This window comes from Cavia porcellus, unplaced genomic scaffold, assembly GCF_034190915.1.
Source record: "Cavia porcellus strain 051 isolate PalLab524CR breed Dunkin Hartley unplaced genomic scaffold, mCavPor4.1 scaffold_25, whole genome shotgun sequence".
Taxonomy (NCBI): Eukaryota; Metazoa; Chordata; class Mammalia; order Rodentia; family Caviidae; genus Cavia; species Cavia porcellus.
Genome location: NW_026947508.1, coordinates 18,642,246 through 18,667,421, shown reverse-complemented (window position 1 = coordinate 18,667,421; position 25,176 = coordinate 18,642,246). Strand labels below are relative to the sequence as shown.

Below are 25,176 nucleotides of genomic sequence, written 5' to 3'. Positions count from 1 at the left end.
GTCTGCAGAATACACAGGAATTAACTAGGTTCAGAATCAGACATATTGTGCTCACTTCAGCAGCACATATACTAAAATCAGAATTAGACATATCGGGGCTGGGGATTTCGATCCCTGGTACCAATAAAAAGGAAAAAGACAAAAAAAAAAAAAAGAATTAGACATAGCTAGGTCTGAATCCTAACTTTACAACTTAATTAGGTATATAATTATCACTAAGTTACGTGAAATCTGACTTGCTACACCATTGTTATGGGGTCACATCAGTTAGGACACAGGATATGTACAACTCTTAGTACACAGTAAGACTTCAATAAGTGAATTTTTGGGAGGTTGTTCTGTTTTGACACAGGGTCTCACTTTGTAGTGCAGGCTGACTCCAACTCACAGCAATCCTGCTGCCTCATAGTGCTAGGATTACAGGCATGTACCACCACCCCTGGCTATCAGTAGATGACTTTAAAAAACACTTCACGTACACAACCAAGGCCTAACAATAGGTTCTTCAGTTACGCACCTATTCATTAAAATTTTTAGATTCCTTTGTCTTTCAAAAAATAAAGATGTGCTCGCTTTGGAAGCACATATACTAAAATTGTAATAATACAAAAAAACAGAAAAAAACAAGAAAGAACCTAAGCATCTTCCACATTAAATTCTTCCAAATTGATGAGCATGGTGGCCCATACCTGTGATTCTAGCACTCAGGATACTGAGGCAAGAGGACCACTGGGAGTCTGAGGTCAGCCTGGGCTACAAAGCAAGCTCAAGGCCAACCCTGAACTGCACAGTGAAAATCAGTCTCAAAAAGACAGAACGAAAGGGGCTGGCAATGTAGCTTAGCAGCATGGCGCCTGCCTGGCAAGCACAAGATCCTGAGTTCAACTGCCAGGTCAAATAAATAAATAAATAAATTTATGATCATGCACAGACTGTATCATTGGTTCCTGGCCTGTGGAACCATAATTTAATTAAGTTGAATACTACACACAGCAGAAAAATTACTTCATTCCCAAGCTCTGTCTATGCAAATAAAATATAGCTTAGGAAAAGATATTGCAAGAATTTCAGTTGCTGGCAGGGATATAGCTTAGTAGTAGAGCACTTGCCAAGTATGTGCAAGGCCCTAAATTCAATCTCCAACACAGCCCTCCCCTCAAAAAATTTCAGTTGCTGCAATTGTTCAGTATCACCAACTCATGAAATCCTCTAAAACTCAGAATGGGACTGGTTATTTGAAATGACAAGAGGATACCCAATTACTACAGCTAGATGCAATGCCAGCAGCATAGGCTGCTAAGAGTTCATATGAAACACTACCATATTAAAGATGTACTCTGCTCTCCCAAAACAAGCTCATCACAAGCATTAATCTGGTTAATCCTTCTGCTCACTAACTCAGCAGAGGGTAGCAGTTAAGAACACTAATCTAGAGCCAGATTCTCAGACCATCCACTATCTCCTACCTGAGTGACTTTGATACAGGGACTTAACCTCTTTGGGCTGTTTTCCTCTTCTATATAAATATTTTTTGTTGATGTTTTGTTTTGTTCTGTTTTGTTTTTTGAGACAAGGTTTGGCTAGCTATGCAGGCCGCCCTGGACCTCACAACGATCCTCTTGACTGCAGGGATTTCAGCCACATGCCACCATGCCATGCCCAGCTTTCCTCATCTATAAAATGGGCTGAGAACAGCACAGTACTCTGAAGTCAAGTGAGAGCATTCTTCCTTGTATACCTTTTTATATTTGTCAATATTCATAATATGAACTTGAATCTTTTGCTTTAAAAAAGCAAGCAAACTAGGCATAGTGGTGCATGCGCCCGTAATCCCAGCTCTGACAGGAGGGCTGCCTAAATTCAAGGCCAACTTGGATCATAGCGCAAGACCCTGTCTCTAAAAACCAAAAAACAAAAAAGGTAAGCAAACAAAAAACTTCCTACCTAAAGTACACTAAAATTTAAATAAGAACCCAAGTTACAGAATAAAAAATGAGGAAAAGTAATTGAAGATGAAGAAAATCTATGTAGGGGCTGGGGATTTAGCTCAGCGGCATAAGCGCCTGCCTTGCAAGCAGGCAGTCATGAGTTCGGATCCCTGGTACCGATAAAAAGGAAAAAGATAAAAAAGAAAATAAAAGAAAATCTATGTAACAGAAGTACACGGGAGCAGAATTCTAAAATATCTGACTATATAAAATCCTCAAAGAGGACTAGGGATATAGCTCCATGGCATATGCACCTGTTTGGTAAGCACGACGTTATGAATCTGATCCCCAGTACAAAAAAAAAAAAGTTACTATAAAATCCTCAAATAAGTGGTGAATTTAAAATGTAAATTTACAGGTCCCACCTCCAAATATTCTGATTCAGTATGTTTGTGGTGGAGTCCAAGAATACAATCTTTAACAGACATTTCAAGCAACTCTAACATGGTAGGTACACCATATTTTATTAATATTGACAAAAAAAGAAAAACGTGAAAAAAAATTAGAACTGGAAAGTTTGTTCCATGGTTAAACTTTGATTTCCTACGATGCCTTTTGGACTCTTCTTTGTAGGCCAGTAACCTGCTGCCTGTTTGTTTGTAACAGCCTCCTCTCTCCCATTGTAAAGGAATGCTAACTTGCCTTAAACTTGTAAATATCCAAACAAACCAAGCCAAGCCTAAAGCCCTGTAGACCAGACACTCAAATTCAAGAACATTCTTATTTTGCACCACCTAAGAAACAGAGACAGGTACCTATAAAATGTAACACAAAATGACATTATTGTTCCTAAGAGTTTTCCTTAAGACCAAAGTCAAGGACAACTGTGGTGAGTCAGGGTCCTTCACAGATAAAGTGCTGTCAGAAAGTCTTGTTTGGTTTAGAAGAACAATCACAAAATTTTATTACTATATTATACTACAAATACTTTGCCTTGTCAGGAAAAAAAGGGATTTGTTGTGATATCAGGGGTCAGGACCAATATTTACTTGCAAAAGATTCCGAATTTTCCATTTAGAGGCTAACGAGGTGGGGGGGGCACTTAATCTCTCTGGGTGTTGGTTTTCTACTCCAGGAGGGGGAGGTGGCAAGGGGGGAGGTTTTCTGTTTGTTTGTTTGTTCACTAGTCAGATGCTTGTCTGCATGTGAGAGGCTCTAAAATTTAATCCCTAGCACCCTCCCCAGCAAAAAATAGGAAGAACGGGAAACATGCTAACAGACGAAAAAGAAAACTCTTTTATGAGTAAAAGGCAAGCTGAAAAAGAAAGCTCTATATGAGTAAAGGAAAAAAAAAATTTTTTTTTAGTCTTTTTGAGACAGGGTCTCGCTATGCAGTTCAGACTGGCCTTGGGCTCACTTTGTAGCCCAGGCTGGTCTCAAACGTGCAAAAAATTCTCCTGCCTCAGCCTCTCAAAGGCTGGGATTACAGGAGTGTGCCACCACACCTAGCTGAGTAAAGGAAAATGAACAGCAGAGTTCTGGTTTGTTTACAGTTAGTTCTGTTTTACACAGGTTGTCATTTGGCTGGTTATTGGCTACTGAAATTCTAAATCTGGGTTTTCCCTCCTCACAGAACACCTCCTTGCCTTGGAGCCAGATATACTTTACTCAACATTCAACACATACTCATTGAGTGCTTACTACTTCCCAAGCACAGTAGTTTGTTGGTTTTGGGGAGAGGGGCTTTTGAGACAGGGTACTCACTATGCAGTCCATTCAGGCTGCCATCCTTGAACTCACTATGTAGCCCAAGCTGGTCTGAAACTCCCAGTGACCCGCCTTGCCTCAGCCTCCCCCATGATAAGATCACAGGCATGCATCACCATACCTGGCCCAAGCAGGGTAGCTGACACTGGGGAAAACAACTCAAATTAGAAAGCTAAAACCTGAAAAGTACACTTTTGTAAAAGACAGTCTATCAAGTGGAAAATTCTAAATTGCAATAAATGATTAAGAGAAACAAGGTACTCAGAAAAAGGACAATGAGCACCTATTCTTTAGATGGTCCATCTTTTTTTAAAGACAGGGTGTCACTAAATTGGCCAGGCTGGCCTTAAACTCAAATTTGTAATCCTCCTGCCTTAGTCTTCCAAGTAACTGGAATCACAGGTGTGCGCCACCATACCTAGGCCATAGAAAATCTCTCAGACCACACCAAGTCTAATCTCTGCTTGACTATTTTGAGTACAAAATAAACTTGTATTCGCATGGGTCACATCATGACTTGCTAGGCCAAATTAATCAGCATGTCTTATACTCACAGAAAGAACAATTTATTTATTCATTTAATACATGTTTACCAAGAGCCTACTCTATAGGAAAAAAGCATTTCACACAGTATTTAACTACTGAAAGCAGAATGTCTGGTTTGATACACTAGTTAACTTTCGTAACTACCTGTGTGGTACTTGGCAAGTTATCCTCTCCGTGTGGTTTCCTTATATATAAAATGGGACTGGCTACCTACCAACTACTTCATAAGAGTTCTGAACACTAAATGAATAAGGAGATGAAAAACTCTTAACATACTGCCAGAATGGGTAATTGCTCATTAGAAAAAGTATGTGTCAAGTAGAGAATGGCTTCATGGAATTCTGACTTCATGGAACATCCAGAAGGGAGGGAGGAGGTGAAGAATGCCATGCAACAGGTTACTTCCTGCTGAAGGATGTGAATAGGTGGGGACAATAAATAACACCTTAGCCCAGTGGCTGCGAACCTGGGGCACATATGCCACAGCAGGCAGACCATCTCTGCTGCCTTGAGAGCCAATTGTACTGGTCAAGATTTGACAAATTATCAGCAGATACACAACAGCAAAAATCACATTAACCATACAAAAGTATACCAAATGCAAACTTTCACCTTTCAATAAAAAGATGATTCTATTACTGAAAGCTCTGTTACTGACAAAAGATGTTTCCTGATTGACGTGCTGTGAAATTTTTATTTTTAAATTATTTTCCTCTTTGAAATAAAATAGATTTGGAAAAACAGATGTTAACATATGAGTTTATTTTTTCTAAATAAAGCCTCAGTGTTTGGGATTAAAGAGTTGACCCTTTGCAATATGTAAGTGGATTTAGGACTACAGTCTGGGTGCTAGGTCTCTGAAGGGTGTGCTGTTACTGCTTTAGCCTCTGAAACACAGCTGTAGACATGGAGCTGATGGAGAATGGAAGCAGAGGAAGCTACTCCAGCAGCTGTGGTGAAAACAAGGGTTGTATTAACACTGGCAATAGAGACTGAAGGAATATGCAGATTACACTGAATTAGGAAGGCACAATCCTAAAGATGTGTGGATTGAGAGAAGGGAAAAAAACCAAATGAAATGGTTCCTAAACGTCTGATTTGAGCAACTGAGTGGAGAAAAGCATCAAGATGGGATGTGAGGCCAGGAATTTAGCTCAGCAGCATAAGCACCTGCCTTGCAAGCATGAGGTCATGAGTTCGATCCCCAGTACCAAAAAAAAAAAAAGATGAGGATGTGATCTTACAACTTGCTAGAGGGTAGAAAGGAAAATCCCTTCAAAAGATATCACAGCTCTATATAACCTCAGCATTCAATCCTGACAATACTTCGAAGGTATGGATGGCTGCAATTCAAAATTAACAGTTTAACTGTATTATCTCCCTAGGGTGAGAAGCTGAAAGAAATAATATATATGTGTGTATGCATATATATGATAGTTAAGATGGTTATACTACTGATTTCTCTGAGTTCATTGATGAGAAAGGTTTGTGGTAGAATTGTTCAGACAATTAAAGGCAGATTATACTCCAAGTAATTGATTTGAAGAAAACAATATGCAATGTACATATCATTGTTACCCCCTAATTACTGTGTTTTGAAGTTTTGCTTTTTCTCTTTAAAATGGATTTGAAAAAATAAAATACCAAAATTAATAGTTTAACCCAGGACATACTTGGAAAGAGGTATGAACTGGGGTATTAAGTTCATATATCTTTAACACTTGCTTCTTTATAATGACCTTTTTTAATATTTAAGAAAATGCTGCAAATGTTTATATGTGGTAGCAATTCCATTCCTTTCTTAAACTGGTACTAAAATATTAAAATTTTAAATATAACAGAACTTCTTAAATAAAAAAAAGCTGAATGCAAAGTAAATAATCAGAACTACTAGCTGAAATAAAGAACAAAATTATTATCAACTGAGAAGATTCTGGGTACTTCTGTTAGCTATTTGAAGTATATGCTAAAGATAAAAATAACATTTTTAGTATGTACTAAAATCAAATCTGAAATGTTTCACCCAGAATCATTTTTAAAAAAAAGTGTCAGATGTCCAATGACCAGACTTTCCATCTAAGCAAACAGAATCATAATGAAAACTACAAGTTTTTAATTTTATTTGTATTTACACTCACTCATCAAAAACCTGAGACAGAAAAAGCAAAATCTATTATTTCTTTAGAACAAATTCTAAATCACATAATTAAAAATACTGCTGGGTGTGGTGACACACATCTGTAATCCCAGTACTCAGGAGGCAGAAGCAGCAATGCTGTGGGTTCAAGGTCAGCCTGGGCTACACAAAGCAGTTCAATGCCAGCCTGAACTACACACCAAGACTGTCTCAAAAAATCAAAACTTGGAAAAAAAAGAAAGAAAGAAATGTTGACCATTTGAAGACAACATCTCTTCTTTTCAAAATCTTTGCCTTTTTTTTTCCTAAATATTCAATAAAGACACACTTCTCAGGGGCTAAATGACAGAAACAGAGAGAAAAAAAAAAAAAAAAGAAGAAGAAGGAAAGAGAGATGAGACCAAGGATATTATCCTTTTTCCTGTCAGAATCAATCTGATGACACAGCTTCTGGAAACAGATGGGTACTGCACTCGTATTTTGGGTGCAGAACTTCTGATACAGGGAAGCTAACTCATCTGCCACAGGTCACACAACCTGAGCAACGGCAGAGCTGAGGTCCGAACTCCCAGGCCCACTCCATTAACCACAGGGATCTGGATTCAGGAAATGCCACGATCTCACCAAGCTGCCCTCACAATTCTTACAGTACAACCATCGTCCCATCCATGAGGACAGTAATAGCAAGTAAGATAAACTACCTCAGCAACAACCAGTATAATGTGTGTCACCCATGTTATTTTTAATTTTCCATGTCATTTTAAATTTGCCCTATATGAAACCAGAAGAACTCACTCCAACAACTTACATACTAAAGCCGGGATGACACAGGATTAGCATGGCCCATGCAGAGACAGCATACAAATTTATGAAGCATTCCCCATTTGAAGAAAAAAAACAGATGTAATGAATTTAAGCAATTTTTATTTAGCAACATTTCTAAGTTATTTCAGCATGTAAACAACATAAAAGTTCATTACATTCCTTCTTTTGTACTAAGTTTTCAATATCTGGTGTATATTTTACAACTAAATTACTTCTCTATTCAAACTGGACATATTTCTAGCATTCATCTCACACAAACTGGTAGTGCCCACTGTACAAGACAGCACACGTCTAGAGAAAAAGCCCCTGGGCATCCAATGCCATGTCACTAAGACCAAATGCTTGGCTCACCAACTCAATCTTCAAGCTCTCAGAATTACCTACTCTTATTTCAAATGAATTTTAACAAGTTTTCTGAATTATTTTAAACCACAACAGACAACAGAAAATTAACGGAAATATATTACATCAATAGAGCTAAATTTGCAAAGAAAAAACAGTCCATTCTTCATAGCACTCACCTCTCATCCCAGCACTTGGGAGGCTGAGGCAGGAGGACTGCAATGAATTTAAGGCTAGCCTGGGCTACATGGTGAGTTTAACACCAGGGCTCAAAGAGGAAAAGAAAAATATATATATAATTGCTGCAACCATTTGGCAGGAAACCAAAAATACTTCCGTATCTCTGTAGCTCTTGAGTCCACTGCAGCATTACTGAATTTATATTAAGAATACTGACATTAATTGATGATTAAATCTAGCATTTTTAAGACGTTAAAGAAGCACTGATATTTTTATTTAAAATCTAATTAAGGAACTTTTACAACTATATGTAAATATATAATGACAATAACTTTCCAATAGTTTAAAATGAGGCATATACTTATCAGGAACAGAAATATATAATTCAAAGTATTTTTTCTCATCAAAGATAAATGTACAACTGCCAGTGTCTTCCCATGTTTATCAACTGAAGACAAATACGTTAGACGACTAGATGAAATTCTTCCGCAAATCATAATCCAGCAGTCCATTTTCACTAAGGGCAATTTTAAAATAAACATGCTGTAGTATAAACTAGATTCAAATAAGAACCCTGAGACTGAAAGAATACAATGAAATATTCAAGAAAGACCCCTCTTCCCCCATTTGGGCTTACGGTGGCTATCTAAATACAGTGTGGGAGAGCTATTTCTGTTCACCAAGTTTTCAAACCAAGCAGTTAAACTAGACATTCCACCAAGAGTTCACTAGTAGAGTCAGAAATCTAGTTTTTTTCTCTTTAAAAACAAACAAAAAAACCCTCTAAATTGCTGGGGATTTAGCTCAGCGGCATAAGCACCTGCCTTGCAAGCAGGCGGTTGTGAGTTCGATCCCTGGTACCGATAAAAAAAAAAAAAATTAAAAAAAAAAACCCTCAATTTTCTGAAAACTTTTTTCTTTCTTTGAAGATTACATGTTAGATAAACAAAATCAAAATAAAGGATTTAGTGTGCTGGGGCTGAAGATGCAGCTTAGTGATGAAGTGCTTGCTTCTCACGTATGAGACTCTGGGTCCAATACTTTGCAACACACACACACACACACACACAAAAGAAAAAGATATATGTGACATGGATATGCACAGAAAACTGACTACTATCACAGTACTGTGTGATAGCCATGTTTTGGACTTATAAATAACTAAGAATACAATGTAGCAACAGTGAGCTGGGTGTGATGGTTTGCCTGCAGTTCCAGCACTCTGGGAGACTGGGGCAGGAGGATCACAATTGCCTGGGCAACTCACAACTCACAGACTTAAGAAAATCCTGTCTCAACAGATAAATAAATAAATGAAGGGTGGGAGATGTAGTCCAGTGCAAAGGACTGTGCTCAGTTCTAAGTACTATGAAAAACTTTTTTCACATATTTATATATAAATAGCCCTTGATAAATGAATACATAAATTTCATGTATTTTTAATATTTTTAAATTTTTATTAAAATATATTACAAATACATTTTTAATTACATGTTCAGTATATTTCAGCTGCAAAAAGCTAATATTTAGAATTCTTATCTATCTTCTTGACAGTCTGAAACATTGTATATCTCCACAGTACAAGATAATGTGTTTACTACTGAATTTTTTTTACCATTTCAGTGCACAAGTACCATATGATAAAAGCAAGTTCTAGCTTAGTAAGAATACTTGTGTCTGCTTTACTGCAAATACAACAAAATACTTTTATCTTTATGTAGTTCATTTGGAAGACATACTGTTTTTAGTCAAATAATTCATTCTTGAAATATTTTTCATTTGTCTGGAAAATTGCCTTCATTATCACTATGAACTTCTATTGGCTCTGTCTGTCTGCCTTCTAATAGATTACTTCTGAGAATTTAATTCTCTGGATCTGACTTTGGAATCTGAGGTCTCAACTTTCTGCCTGTGATACTCACTGAGGCTATTACTCTTGCGTGTAAAATAAACCCAGGCTAGACTAGACATCACCCACTTTATAGATGAGAACAGACGGTCAAGATCTGCATAGGGTGAACCTGGCCTTCCAGTTATATAATTTTAAAATTCTAATTCTCTGTATCAACCTGTTATTACATTTAGACCAACAGCAATAAAATGAGCAGCCAGTCAAACCAAATTACATGTTTCAAGTTGAAAAGCTGAATACTACCTTTATCTCTGGTCTTCTACTATGAGAGAATATAAAAACCACACCAGAAACAGACTTGGTATTTCTATTACATGCTTCTATCCCCATACTATACAAACCAACTTGCCCCAAAATGCTAACAGACGTTTACTGAATTAATAAATTATCACTTTTATATCAAGGTTTGTTGTACATAGGAAATATAAAAAGTGAGGAAAATACTCCCTGATAACTAGGTGTAGTGGCACACACCTATAATCCCAATGCTTAGAAGGCTGAGGCAGTAGGCTGAGTGAGGCCTGCCTGGACCCTTTCTTAAAACACACACACACACACACACACACACACACACACACACAAAGTTCCTTAACTCCTGGAAATCTCATTCTATCTATAACAAAAACCTGAGGAGACGTGATACTAACGAGTGGCGAGCAGGACAGGAGGAAGGATTAATTCTGCCAACGGAGCAACAAGATCAGATCAGAGAAGGATTCGGAAGCTATTTAAACTAAGCCTTAGAGAACATCTGATTCCATCAACTGACTTCCTAAAATCCTTGAAGTACATTAAGCTAAACGTTTACAACTGGAAAAAGGAATAAGACATGAGGAAAGGAAGAGAGAAGAGGAGTGAGTTAGGAAGGGAAAAGAGAGAAGAGAGGAGCTCGTGTAAATTCAGGTGTGTTGTATATGTATGTAGCAACTCCCCATGACTGATGAGTGTAATCACTGTGTACTGCAAATATAAAAATTATATAAACTTTTTACAGTTAGTTGTATTCAAAACTACTTCTAATAAGATATGGCATAAATACACACAATTTTCCCCCTCAGAAACACACACACAAATGGCTGTGTGTCCTGGTGTGCTTGCAAAGGGCTCTAAGAAGAACAGCAAGAGCTGAAAACAGTTACTTTGAGTTAAGAATGCTTTGGGAAGCTCTTAAAAGTCCTTGTTTGAGAACAAAATGTGCTCTGGCCAAAAACAGGAGATTTATTCTATCATTTTATTTTTACTGCAATCTCTGTAACTATCCAATTAGAAAAAATCCAGTGACTACTGTACTTAGCCACATTGGGATCTAACTAAGTTAAAAACTGCATAACCTAAGAATATATTAAGTAAAATATGTTTTTTACATGAGTCAGCCTCCCTATAAATTTATCTATGACAAAGACTGAAGGATAAAATCAATTTAAAAAAGAAAAAAATCAGTGATGGGAAACTGACAGATAAAACATTCAAAGAAATGTTAATTATTTATTTTAAAGAAAGCGATCCTAAACCTAAGCCCAGAACAGCAATGCATTCCTATAATCCTAGCTAGCACTCAGGAGGCTGCGGCAGGAGGATCCAGGCCAGCCTGGGCTACAACGTGAGATCAAGGATAGCCTGAACTGCATAATGAGACTCTGTCTCAGAAAGACAATTTAAAAAACAAAGAAAGAAATTTTAAAAAATAAAGAAAGAGCTTCTAGTGGCCAGACATAGCAGCACACACAAGAGTTCAAAGCCAGCCTGGACTACAAAATGAGTTCAAGCCCAGCCTGGACTGCACTATGAGACCCTGACTCAAAAAAATGAAATAATAATAATAATTTTAAAAAGAAATAGTGGAGAAAGGATTCGAAAGTACTGATTAAAAAAGAAAAGTATTGGCTGATCTTGTTAGCTCTGCTTAAGAAAGGTTATAACCATGACTTCACTCCTGGATTACACGTCTATATTTAGTTTATACCTAATATGGATGAAGTCCCAATCAGCTATTTCCTCTCTCCACAAAAAGAAACTTCCTTGCTTTTTTTCTATCAACAATACAAAGTGTAGGCTCCTCTGAAAGAGGAGTTGTTAAAAAATAGAGAACTCAAAAAAACATTAACAAATTAGTGTGATTTCTGCTAAACTTGGATCACTATGACATTTCTAAATCGGAAATTCTAAAATCAAACTATGTGATGTTCAAGTGAGAATCCTTTAACAATTTTATAAATAAACCCAAGAAATAGTAAGTAGTAATTAATCAAGTTCCCAAAACGCAGTGAGATCATGGAAATTTTAGTTTCCTTTCAAATTTTGGCAAAAGGAGCTGAACAATGTAGTTCAGTGACAGAGCATTTGCCTGGCATATGTGGAGCCCTAAATTCTATCCCCAGACAGAGAAGACAGACAGACAGACAGCCACAACCACACACACACACACACACACACACACACACACACCCCAGACATATTAGGCAATCACAAAGAATCACAAAGGGCTTGGTAAAAATCCCGAAACTGCTACCACCTGGCCCTGTGACCTTACACAGCAATGACTTCTGTAAGCCTTGTGTCAAACAGGGCTGACAGTACCGCTGTCAGAGTTCATGAGGATCAAGTTAGCTAATTATTCCGAAAGGGCAGGCACACTCCGCCTAGCTCAGGGCCAAGGCTCAATGCTATCTATAATGGCTATTACTCTGACTTTGACAAACATGAAAGCCTTCTGTGTTCATTTTGTATATAATAGTTTATGGTGTCCTGTACAAGAATAAATTAGGTAGTTTCTCCAGAAGTTTGTAACAGGGACCAGGGATACAGCTCAGCAGTATAGTGCTTGCCTGGCAAGCACAAAGTCCTGAGTTCCATTCCCGATATCAAAAAAGAACAATTTAAAACATAACAAAAACTTTTACAATCACTTTAAGATTCTCATATCATCTATTAATTACAGCCATAACAAAGCTATAAGGCTTCATCACCATCCCATTTGATATAGTAAAAATTTTCCAAAAACACCCAACAAAATCTTAGGATCTAAAAATAAATTACTTCAGCCAGGCATGGTGGCACACACCTATACTATAATCCCAGCACCCAGAATTCTGAAGCAAGAGAATCACCCTTGCATTTGAGGCTAGCCTAGGCTACCTAGTCAATTCAAGACCAGCCTAAACTATGTAGCAATTCCATGCCACAAAAAACCAAAAAGAAAAAAGAAGTAACTTCAACCCTACTCTTACCCTTAAAAGTTATGAAGTCTAAAACCTCTAAGTCTACATTATCTTAACTTCTCAAATTAAGTTAACTGGTACATTTTAGTAATGATCACATTCATCATAGGGAATTTGTACCTGTCCATGATATAACCTGATTCTTTTTGTTTCCCATTCCCCTTCCCTCCCCTCTTCAACTCTCTTCTTATTTACAAAAGCTTTGTTTCCATTTTTCCTTCTTTTCTCACTTTTTCCTTTTCCCTTCCTTCCCCTCCCCTATTCTCTCCATTACAAATTAAACAACTGAGTGTCTTCCTCCCCTTACGGAATGGTACAGACTTTTAAATATTGAAACATCATTCCCCCCTAAAGAAAGCATTAAATTCTAGTTAACATTAGATAAATTCTACTTCAACTTCATAACTGAATACCATAAAAATCAAGAAACAGTAAAATATAGTAGCGCAGAAAGCCAAAATCCATAATTCAAAGTACTTTTAACCAGAGAGTAGCTATAACCCAGCATTTTGGGGGCTGAGGCAGGAGAATCTCAAAGTCCAAACCAATTAGGAACACAAAGATTCTTTTCTTTTTTGTTTTTACTTTTTTAAAAAAAAGGTCAAGAGGGGAAAAAAAAGAAAAAAAGCTCTTTGCTGTAACTCCAAGTCCAGAAAGAATACTGTAAGAGATGGGCCAAAACAGCAGAAACCAATTTCACTGTTCTTTAGTGACCTACTAAGTATCAACTGCGCAGATGGTTCATTACTGTTAGCTCAGGAGTAAATTCAAGTCTAGCATAGAACTTTTTTGGTAGTAACCCTGCTCTTTTGACCATTTCTCATCCTATGGGTAGAGGCAGCCTGGAAGGTATTTCTCTCAGTACTTAATATTCTGGAGATTGAAACCACATTCGTTGAATACATACACTAATCACAGGTCAATACAGTCTTCACTCTGCCTTCCCAAAGGCAGAATAATAATAAACTCGTAAGATTTACTATCTGTCAACCCTGAGTGCTTTTCTTGTATTATCTCTTTTAATCTTTATAGAATCCCAAGAGATAAATACCATTACCCCAGTGGAGACACTAAGGTATTAAGTGAAAAGCAGAACTAGGATTCAAAACCCAGTTCCAGAGACCGCCTCTTGACAACTACATTCTAGCAACCACAGCACAAAGAGCCAGTCAGTAATCCACAATACAGTGGCTCAACTGCTCACTTGAAATACTAACTCTAGTGATCCTGAATTTGAAAATGGTCCATATAGAGAATACAAATGATACTTCATGTTAACACACCTATTTTGTGGGTATATGTGTGTGTGCCCGCACACTTGGGGAGGTCCTTTGTCTGAGACAGTTTCACTATGCAGTTCAGGCTGATCTTAAACTCACTTTGCAGTCCAGGCAGGCCTTGAACTCGCAGTGATTCTCCTGCCTCAACCTCCCAAGTGCTAGGATTACAGGGGATACCACAACGTCTAGCCCCCTCAACAGTTGTTCTTTAGATCCAATTTTGGGATTTCACATGTCATGTATCAAAAAGGACAGAAAGAACCTTTGCCACGCATGGTGACACATACCTATAATCTCAGCACTCAGAAGATGAGGCAGGAGGCTGGATGCAAAGTTGGAGGCCAACCTGGACCACATAGTGAATTAAAGGCCAGCTTGAACTACATAGTGAGGCTCTGTCTCAAAAACTAAAAGCCAGGCATGGTGGCCGCTAATCCCAGCCCTTAGGAAGCTGAAGCAAGAAGACTGCAGCAAATTCAAGCCCACAATACACAATGAGTTCCAGGTTAGCCTGTGAGATCCTGTTTCAAAAAACCAAATACATACATACAAGAAAGAACCTTTACAATCAATGCCAAGGCAATATCACAGCACAAGGTCCTGCTGGGTCACCAAGATAATAAACCGCCACCACCATTCTAAATCCCAATGGCTGTCAAGCCACATGCTCAGGGCCAAAACCCAGTCATGGATTTCCCCATGACTCACTTCAATTTTTTTTTCTTTTCTTTTTTTTTTTTTTTTTTTTGTTTTATTTTTACAATCTAAATCCACTTCAATCAAAATTAAATCATTTTGAGGACCTATACCAAAACAGCAAATATGAACCTGGCCTAGTGATTTCTAACACTCTCGGTTTATTTCTCTGGCTTCTTATATTCCTGTAATTTAACAAGCATTTGGTTCTCCCGAATCACCTGATCTTTTTTTTCTTCATTTTTCCCATCAGCCTCCTCTGGAATCAAGCTTGTACAAGGAAAAACCTTTTGTAATTGTTACTTAATAAAATGTTTGCTGAAGCAATCAAGAGTTAATATATTATGCCATTACTATAGAGTCTGGCACACAGAAAGCACTCCGTGTTTACATTAGTATGAAACAGTATTTCTTCTATCATGCAGCTGGGAAAAGCAACATAAAAATAAGTCAATGTGAATAAATATCTAATCTAAATACATACACATATGAAATCTTCCTAGAACTGAAAGGCCTCCTAGACAGTGAGTTACAGTGACTCCCTGGAAAATATTTTTCCATCTACAATAATGCTGTATAACGTATCTCCCATGTTACCATCCTGTCCAGGCTACTGAAAGTACGTATTTTTGGCTTCCCCAGTGCCTAGAGCAATTGCTGGTTCACGGTAGGCACTAAAGTAAAGCTTTTTTTAATGAAGGATTGCTTACACTGGTACTAATTTGTACACTCTATTTATCAAAACAAAACCATAGTGAGAGACACAAATGCAAAGACAATACAAAGGAATTTAAAGCTTTACTGATGAGCTTTAAATTTGCTTGCAGTATTATTTTTAACAAGACAAATTCTGGCAAGAATCCAGATGCCCAGCATCACAATCTACTTAGAGCATCAAATTTAAAAGAATGCCTGCCAGAAACAGAGGAAAGAAGAAATGGTGCAAATCTCTGAAATGACAGGAAACACAATAAGCATACAGAGGCAGGGTATGATGACCCATGTCTATAATCCCAGTATTCAGGAAGCTGAGGCAAAAGGATCACTTCGAGTTCAAGGCCACTCGGACTACACAGTGACTTCAAGCCAGCCTGAACTACAGTGAGACCTTGTCACAAAAAATAAATAAATAAAAACCTCAAGAGATACAAGGTTTTATCACTACCAACTAGGGTCTTTTTGCAGCTAAATACTGTCATACCAGAAAACAGTGAACAAAAGAATTCTAAGAAATACAGTTGACAACTCACTAGGCAAAACTCTCCCTTGCAATCTATACCAAATCATCAGTATTTTACTGACATAGACAGATTGGTAGAATGCTGTAACTGCCAGTAATTTCAGATGGTGTATGTTTTATTTTACTAACTATCATAAAATACTGCTGTTAAATATGTGCTTTTTCCATAGAATAGCATATTTTAAAGACTTTTTAGCCAACTATAATAAGTAGCTGTACAGTTAAAATCTATCTATTATACTTGAGTGATTTTACATATCTTTTTTTTTTTTTTTTTTTTTTTGAGACAACATCTCGCTGTCTTAATCTCACTATGTAGCCCAGGTTGCTCTCAAACTCATACAATCCTCCTGCCTCAGCCTCCTGAGTGCTGGGATTACAGGTGTGCACCACCATACCAGGGACTTTTGTTTATCATTTAAACAAAGATTTACTGAATGTCTATCATGAGACAGGCAATATACTAAGTATGTGGTGGATGCAAAAATAAACAGGCAGGGTTCTGATCACATGGAGCTTATAAGACATATATGCAAAACTGACCTCAAAGGAAGGACATGGGCTGCTATACAGTTCAAATGTGAGAGAAGGTTCCTATGAGGGGGATTTCATATCAAGGAGATGGCATTTGAGAAATTCCTTGAAAGATGTTTGTTAAACTATATCTCTGTTTTTGTTTTTGTTTTTTGGTACCAACGATCAAACTCACAACCTTGCACTTACCAGGTAAGCACTTGAGCTCAGCCCTTATGTTTCCATTTAATCTTTCACCTAATAAATCCACATTCAATTCAGCATTTTTTTTTTTTTAGGCATGGTCTCCCTATGTAGTCCAGGCCAGTCTAAAAACTCAGGGCAATCTTCCTCAGTCTCCTGTGGTTGGGATTACAAGGCATCCACCACCACACTCAACCTTCAATTCAGTTCTAAGGCTCAGACATTTCCTAAAAACCCTTATTTTGACCCGTATCCCCTTCTGGCTATCAACTGGCCTCTTCAAAACACAACCAAGTTTGCTGGAGTTGGCTTTGCATCTTTTTTTTTTTTTTTTTTTTTTTTTGCATTTCTTCCTTTTTATCGGTACCAGGGATCGAACTCAGGACTGCCTGCTTGCAAGGCAGGCGCTTATACCGCTGAGCTAAATCCCCAGCCCCCTGGCTTTGCATCTTGACACCTTTTGCTTCCTACTCACTCTGCTGTGGACTCCCCACCTCCCCATTTCCTTCCAGCTTTCATGCTGATAAATTCAACAAACACTCCACTTGGCACAAGTGCTCACTCCCTCCTTAAAAGCTTAAAAAAAGCTCTCCTAGCTTCTTTGATACCTCACTCTTGTAGTTGACCTTTTGCCGCCACTCACTCCTCTTTCACAATTCCTCTGTTCTTCTTTTCCACCTCTCACACCCTATCCTCTAAGTACTGTCATTACCCAAGAACCTGATCCATGCATTTTCCTGATTTTTCACTCATCCACAGAACAGATACATTCTAAATATCATACAAATACTGTATCCTGTGCATCTGTGTTCAAGTCCCATGTTCCTCTATCCTGCCTACACTTCTTAGAGAACAGACTTCTGTATTTAGCAGACATCTCCACTTGCCATCCTAGAAATCTCAACAAAATAGAACTTCATCGCTATTTTGCTCCTTTTCCACCTCCATAAATTACTTGATCAGTGACTCTAACTGGAAGCCCACATCATTTCCCTCCTTCAACACCTTCCCACTGGCTCCACTTTCAAAATGTACCTCAAGCCAGGCATGATTGTACACTCCTGTAATCCCAGCACTTTGGAGGCGGAGGCGGGATTGCTGTAAGTTCAAGGCCAGCCTGGTCTACATAAGAGAGTTCAAGGCCAGCCTGAATAACACAGATCTTGTCTCAAAAAAAAAAAACAAAAAAACATACAACTCAACTCCATTCTCTTGTCTCCATCACCACCTAATCCAGGCCACCATCATCACTCCTTTGCAATGGCATCCAAATAGTTGTCCCTGTTTCCATTTTTACCTCCCTTCAGTTCATTTTTTCTTTCTTTTCTTTCTTCCCTTCAATTCATTTTCAACTGAATGGCTGGGCCGTGCTCCTTAAAATGTACTTCTACCTTGACACTCCTCACTTAAACCCTTTGGGGATGGCCATTTTTACTAATTCATTTGGCATGCACAGACTTCTATGATCTCTTCCTTGTTTCACTCCCCAGTTTTATTTTTCTCTATGTTCCAGTTACACTTCAATTCCTTGCATATTTCCAGTCTCTCTCTATGCTGATCCAGCCAGCATGGAATGCTCTTCCTCTCACCTTTCTACCACCCATCCTTTGTGCCACGTTCTCAGAGAAGCCCTCACTGAGCCTCTCTTGATACTGAGTTTTCTGGGTTGGGTATGGTGGTGCACACCTGTAATCCCAGCACTGGGGAGGCTGAGGCAGTGGGACCTTGGACAGCGTGATCTATACAGTAAGTTCAAGGCCAGTCTGAACTAAATAGCAAGACACTGTGTTAAATGAACAAACAAAACCCAGGATTTTTAGGGCAGAGTTATCAAAAGAACATACAGCCTACCTTCAAACTTTTTAATCAATATTTATTATTTGAAAAAAAGTTTTCTTTGAATAATTCTAGAAGTTGGCAGATTTCACAGCACAGAACCCTGCTTTTTCAGCAAAGATTTATCGGGGCAAGTGGGAGTCATGGTGGCAGACTGGTTAAGGCTGGTTAAGGTGGCAGACTGGTTAAGACTCCAAACTGGGCCAACATTCTCTTAAGAGTTGTAAGGAAGGGGAAATATAGACACAGTCCAGCTTTCTTCTATAAAGCCTAAATAAATTTCTTTTAAGCTGATCTACTTGTTACTTATACTGGGCCTCATTTTTCACTCTGCTCTCATAAAGAACATTAAAATATTACACATAAATTCTCACCAACGATTCACACAAGTTGATGAAAAAGACCAAGGTCTGTTTGTAATCAATGGCACTACTAACAAAGTGTAAATAACATCTGTGTTGCTGATGGCTCCCAATGACTTCATGAAGCATCCACAAGTCCCAGGCATGTAACCTAGAATATCAAGTAACAGAATCATCCTCTTCATAAGCTTACATTTTTGGGAAAGCTTCAATTCAGTTTTATGTTCAAGGCCAAGATTTAATTTCTGAAGTCTGACCATCTTTTCTGCGCCAATTAGCCTGTGTATTCTGGTCTCACAGCTACCACTCTTTCTGTTTCCTAAGTGGCACGATAACCTAATTTGATTCCTCTTTAGTTTTTAATGAATGTTTACTCCAGTCATCTACCACCTGGGCTCTACTTCCAAAATAAAGTAACTGGTTGTTAGTGGAGAAAAACATGCAGAGAACTCACAAATCCTCAGTTCTCACTTACCTTAATTTTCATCTAACTGTTTGGTTTTGCATTCACCAACTGTTGTTCAGATTTTCTTTTACTATTCTCCCACAAATACAAGTAAATAGCCATGCTGCACTATGGTAAAATACTTGCATAACAGGTGATTGACATTTTCACAACTGTTATGAGAGCTAAGTTCTTTTCGTAAGAATGAATTTTTTCACATGTAAATCTAGAATAACTTTTTTACAAAAAAATAAAAACCTATTATATTCCTAGCTTAGAGTTATAAACTATATTTCAATTTTCAGTTTAAGAAAAAATACATTCCTTTTTTGAAACTGAGACTCACACTCAAGACTTCACTCTTTCCAGGTAGACACTGAACTATATCCCTACCCTGAAAAATCATATTCCTATGAAAAGAAGTTTAGAAACAAAGTATGTGTGATGAACTGAGGTCAGTACTTATTCAAAACGTTCAAATTTAAGCTATTGCTAGTCTATCATTGACAAAATTTTCAAATACAGTCCTATTTATCTATACTAGGTTATCACTTTCATAAACTTATAATTAGTCTAATAGTTTCCTTATATATATATATACTGGGAGAGGCATACTAAACAATTAAACCCAGGGCCCTGAATATGCTAGGCAAGCGCTCTACCACTGAACTATAGCTCCAGACCTTTTTATTTTTTTTATGACAAGGTCTCATTAAACTCCCCAAGCTGTCTCAAACTCATGATCCTACTGCCTCAGCCTAACTTCCCTGGTACCTGGGATTACAGCAATGTGCCACCCTGCCCAGTTCTTGCTTTTATATTTTAAATAAGAAAAAAACTGAAACCAAATAAGGCAATTGATATTCCTTATACCAGTAGTTGGTATTGACCATTGACGAATAAAACTCAAGTCTCAAAAAAGACATTTCACAAGTCACAAACAAATGCCCTAAATTTAGATTTCTATTAAGTCATACTTGGATGGTTTGTAGTCATGAGCTGTTTTTCTTCAGAAAGACCCTTTCCATTCTCTATAAGGGCCCCTAAAAGGAGCAAACCCATCCCACCTTACTTTCCCACTTGATCAAAAAATCTTAGCTTCTGATTTAATCACACTTCCCATCCTGCCTATAGAATTTCCCTTTTATAGACTAATTAATTCCCTATCAGGAGATACCAGGATGCTGGGCTCCACAGTTCTAGTGAAGCAGGAAGTGAGAAAGTCTTGCTCATCATCCTCTTACTGACTTCTAGGCACCTCAATAAGCATCCTTCAAAGCAACTTGGCTGTCAGCAAGTCAGGTCCTCCCAAGCACCTCTTTCCTATCACTTTCATATTGCATTAGATTTCACAGTGCTCAGCTGCCTGGGTTCCTATCTCTTTCCCACTCTAGGTCACTCTCAGAGTTTTATATTTAACCCAAATCATTTCCTTGGCATATGTCAAAAGTTGCACTGTTAGGTCTCCACGAACAAAAAAAAAAAAAGGAAATGGCTTTCATTCCAGAGAACAGCAGACACACGCACAGTCCACAAAATGCTGAAAGGCGGAAGAAGCAATCTCCCTCACAGACCCTACTCTCAAAGAACTTACTGTGTAGCAGGGGAGGTCTGCTATAAATATTTATATACAAAAATGACACACATTAGCAGGCATGGTGGCATATGTCTGTAATCCCAGCACTTGTAAGACTGAGGCAGAAAGACTGCTGTGAGTTTGAGGCTATCCTAGATTACATACTGAGAGTGAGTTCAAGGCCAGCCTGTACCACATGGTTAAGACCTTGCTTCAAAAAAAATTGCATAAATTTGCTTACTATGTATGACACAGTTTTAAGATCACTTGTATTACATTTATCAATTTATTTCCCTAAAATTGGTCTCTTAAACCCAGGTGTGCCAGTGCACACCTGTAATCCCAGTGCTCAGGAAGCTGAGGCAGGAGGATTGCCGTGAGTTCCAGGGCAACCTGGGCTACACAGCAAGTGCCAGTCTCTAGAAACTCGAATAAATAAATAACATTGGTCTCTTACTAAATATCCCTATTATTTAGATGTGGCATGGAGAAGTTTAATATGTCCTGGAATATATGATTAGTAAATGGAAAAACTGGACGAGAAACTCAGAAAGTGGTAAGATTATATAAGGGGACTTACACCTTTATTAAAGGCTCTCAACTTTACCCTGTTTGGTAAAGATATGTAGTAACTAGATTCCTCAGGGTGGTGAAAACACCACTGTTGAGGATGAGTGCTTCTTAGACCACTGGGAGGGTTAAGCCAGGCACTATGGTCCTAGCTACTGGGAAGGCTGAGGCAGGAAGATCACTGGAGTGTGAGGTCAGCCTGGACAGCACAGCAAGATTCCATCTCAAAAATTAAATGATTAAGAAAAATTACTTGAGAGAGTTTCTGTCTTCTAGATAGTCAGTGATAGTGAACCTTTTAGAGCTTTCAATTGATACAAATAGCCCACTGCTGCACCAATGGCGTAGTTTTGCCACTGATGCTCTAGGTGTTGGAGTTTAAAAAAATTTGGGAACTGCTGTAAGACAGGTAATGAAGAGTTGCTGGTCTCATGAGCAGACAATTCTGAAAATACATGAGGAAGACAATGTAGTTGAGCCCACTCTCGCTTGCTCATCCTAGAAAACTATGCTCAATATCCCATTACATCCCTTGACTGCTTCAAGTATAAATACCAGTTTTTTGCTAAACAGTATCATATGCTTTCAACATATGATAAAGTGTGTGTGTGTGTGTGTGTGTGTGTGTGTGTGTGTGTGTGTGTCTGTCTGTCTGTGTTTTCTGTTGAAAATGTTTTTTGCTACAAACTCGACTGCTTCTTGGCAGGTAGCTAATGCTGTTTAACACATCACTCAGAAGAACCAGCTTCTGTTGCCTGTATGCAAGGGCATTTCCCCCTCATTTGCATTTCTTTTTTGGGAGGGCACAGCTACTGGAAATGGAACCCAGGGCTGCAACACTTGACCTTTTTTATTTTTTAATTTTTAATTTTGAGACAAAGTCTTGCAAAATTGCTCAATTACACAGGCTGGACTCAAACTTGCAATCTTCCTGCATCAGTCTCCCAGAATGCTGGGATTACAGAAGTGTGCCAACACACCCAGTCCACATTTGTATTTCCCACATAGGGTAGGGGAATAAATTGTGAATCCTTTAACACACACTTTACCTTTTCTTTCTTTTTTCCTTTGAAACAACCTGGCTTACATCAGTACAAAGTTTGCTTATGTTGAATCACAGGCTTTATACCCATTTCACTTCTCACTTCCCAAATGACAAAAATATAACTTGGAAAGGGAAAACAAATTGCCCAGGGTAACCCAACCAATAGCACAGAGCTGCAACTAGAATCCTGGTTTTTGCCTCCAAAATCAGTGAGAAAGTGATAAAATTACTTCAGGTAGTGTGCAACACGAACATGGAAAATTGGAAAGGTATGCAAGTCACTCAAGTTTAAGAAACAATGTACTACACATCTATGCCCTTTGGACCTGAAGGATTAAATAACAGTGCCTACAGCATTAAGCAATGATCTCTTCCTTTCTCATCCTCCCTACCTCCCAGCAGGGCTGAGTGACAAACACAGGGTCCAGATTGTGCTAAACTGAGTTACAACACCCTCAAACCCTTTCTGATTCCTATACTTCATTTTTCTTATCTTACTGTATTGGCTAAGACCTCCAGCACAACCCTGAATTTAAAAAGCCATAACCTTTTTTTTTTTTTTTTTTTTTTGAGACAAGGTAGGCAGTTCAGACTGGCCTTGAACTCGGTGATCCTCCCGCTTCAGCCTCCTGAGTGCTAGGATTTCAGGCCTACAGGCGTGCATGAGCACGCCAGGCTAAATGTTCACCCAAGTATCCTGTTTTTTAGATTAGCAGCTATCTTTTTTTTCTTTTTTGAGGGTATAGAAACCTTTTTATTCCTAGACATGATCTCACAATGTATCTCAGGCTGACCTCAGACTTGCAGTCGACCTGGTTTGGCGTCCCTAGTGCTGGGATTACAAGCATTACCCTACCCAACGCCAAAAAGCTGGGTTTTTCTCCTTTAAATTTAAACTGATCTTTGACCCACTCTTTTCCCTTCTCCAAGCAATGTTCCACTCCCCCTCCTTTCTCTCTCTCGTTCCAGTGCATCTTAAAGTACTACTTCTGTCACCAAACTAACAGACTCTGATATTCTGAGAGTTTTACACCCTTTTGCTGTTTCAATACCCTGGATCAAAACGTTTCTAAAACTGAAAATTGAAAGAAAATCCTAAAATGTTATTTTGATCATCCGCTGATCATTTCCCCTCTTCATTTCTTAAAAGTACTCTTCCTTTCTTCAAAAAACCTCAAGTTTAAAAAACAAAAAATTCGGTCAACTCAGTGAGTTGTCTAGCTCTAAACGAGCCTGGCTGCTCAAGTGGCTGGGAGAATCTCCAAGATTTTCAAGTTTTAAGAAAAGCAACTGGATCCAGACGTTTATACTTTTACTCTCCTTTGCTAAACTAAAAAACAAGCAAAGGGACGCGCACAGTATTTATAAGCAGACAAAGTACTTCCAGGATATAAGAGGTAAAGGGGTGGGAGCAACCCAATCAAATTATGAATTTTCTCATTCTCTTATTCTTTCAAAACAAAAGGGCACAATCCTTGACGAGACAGCAACACCGAGGGAAGCAGCCAAAAACGTTGCATCATATGAAACACTCCGCGCTAGAGAGAAACAAGAAACCAGATGGTGGTAAAATACCTAAGACAGGAAAATCCTAGTTGGGAATCTCGGTCTTTTCCCGACCCCCAGGAGCAGCTGGCTGCCCTTTTGTACTTTTCTACCGACTGCACCGAAAATTAAAAAGTTTCGGTTTCAGAGGCGCTGGGCTCAGTGCTCCTTCCACGAGCGCCCTAAGAAGTTCGGTGCCACCTCCGACGCCGTGCTGGGGCTGCGGGCGCACGCGGACGGCCGAGGGTGGGGCGGCCCGGGACGGGCGGGGCAGACTCGTCTCAGCCCACGGGCGCTGCCCCCGGCGTCCGCCCGAGCCCGCGCTCCGCAGATGCCCGCCGCCGCCCGGGTGCCCCGGACCCCTCGCCCTGCCCAGAGAGGCGGGAAGGCGCGGTGGCTCCGAGACAATGGCCCGACGCGCCGCGCTCCTCACCGCCCTTGGTGGGCGCCCTGTGTGACGCTTGGGGGGCGCCCCCGGACAGCGCCCCGCTAGGCCCAGCGGCCGCCGGGGACTCGGCGGGACGCGACGGAGGGCGAGAGCGCACCTTGACGAAGAGCTCGATGAGGGGTTCTTTGTCCTCCTCCTTCAGCCCGTTCAGCGGCATCGACAACGCCATGGCCGGCTCAGTTGGGCTCCGAGGACAGCGGCGCGACTGCTACTTCAGCTCCGGGGCTGCTCTAGCTGCCCGCTCACCGCGCTGCGTTCGCTGGACAGTCCCGACGTCGAGCTGGCCGCGGCCTCGACTCCTCAGTACCGCTCCACGCCCCGCGCGCGACTCTGAGGCGGCGGCAGCCCGTGCCGCTTCAAACTGCGGGGCGGGGCCAGGGGCGGGGCTTCGACTGGAGGCGGGGCCGAGACCCGGCGCCTCGGGACTCTCCAGGGGAAACTGCCGTGGCGGTTCGAGGGGGCGGGGCTTAGAGCGGGGTGGGAGAGGGACCACTCAGGAGACCCGAGACCAGGAGGGGCGTGGCCTAGCCAGGGGTGTGGCCTTTGGTGGGCTGCGCGGAG

General features: G+C 39.5%; 1 protein-coding gene across 1 annotated transcript in view; it reads right to left on the bottom strand.

Moving 5' to 3' along the window:
• Nucleotides 1-24,958, bottom strand: part of Clic4 (chloride intracellular channel 4) — a 55,970-nt gene extending 31,012 nt beyond the window's left edge. Inside the window, exon 1 of the mRNA XM_003471325.5 lies at nucleotides 24,713-24,958. Within this exon, the coding sequence (XP_003471373.1) occupies nucleotides 24,713-24,784 (72 nt within the window). The 5' untranslated portion in view covers nucleotides 24,785-24,958. The remainder of the gene's footprint in view (nucleotides 1-24,712) is intronic.
• Nucleotides 24,959-25,176: the final 218 nt, after the last annotated feature.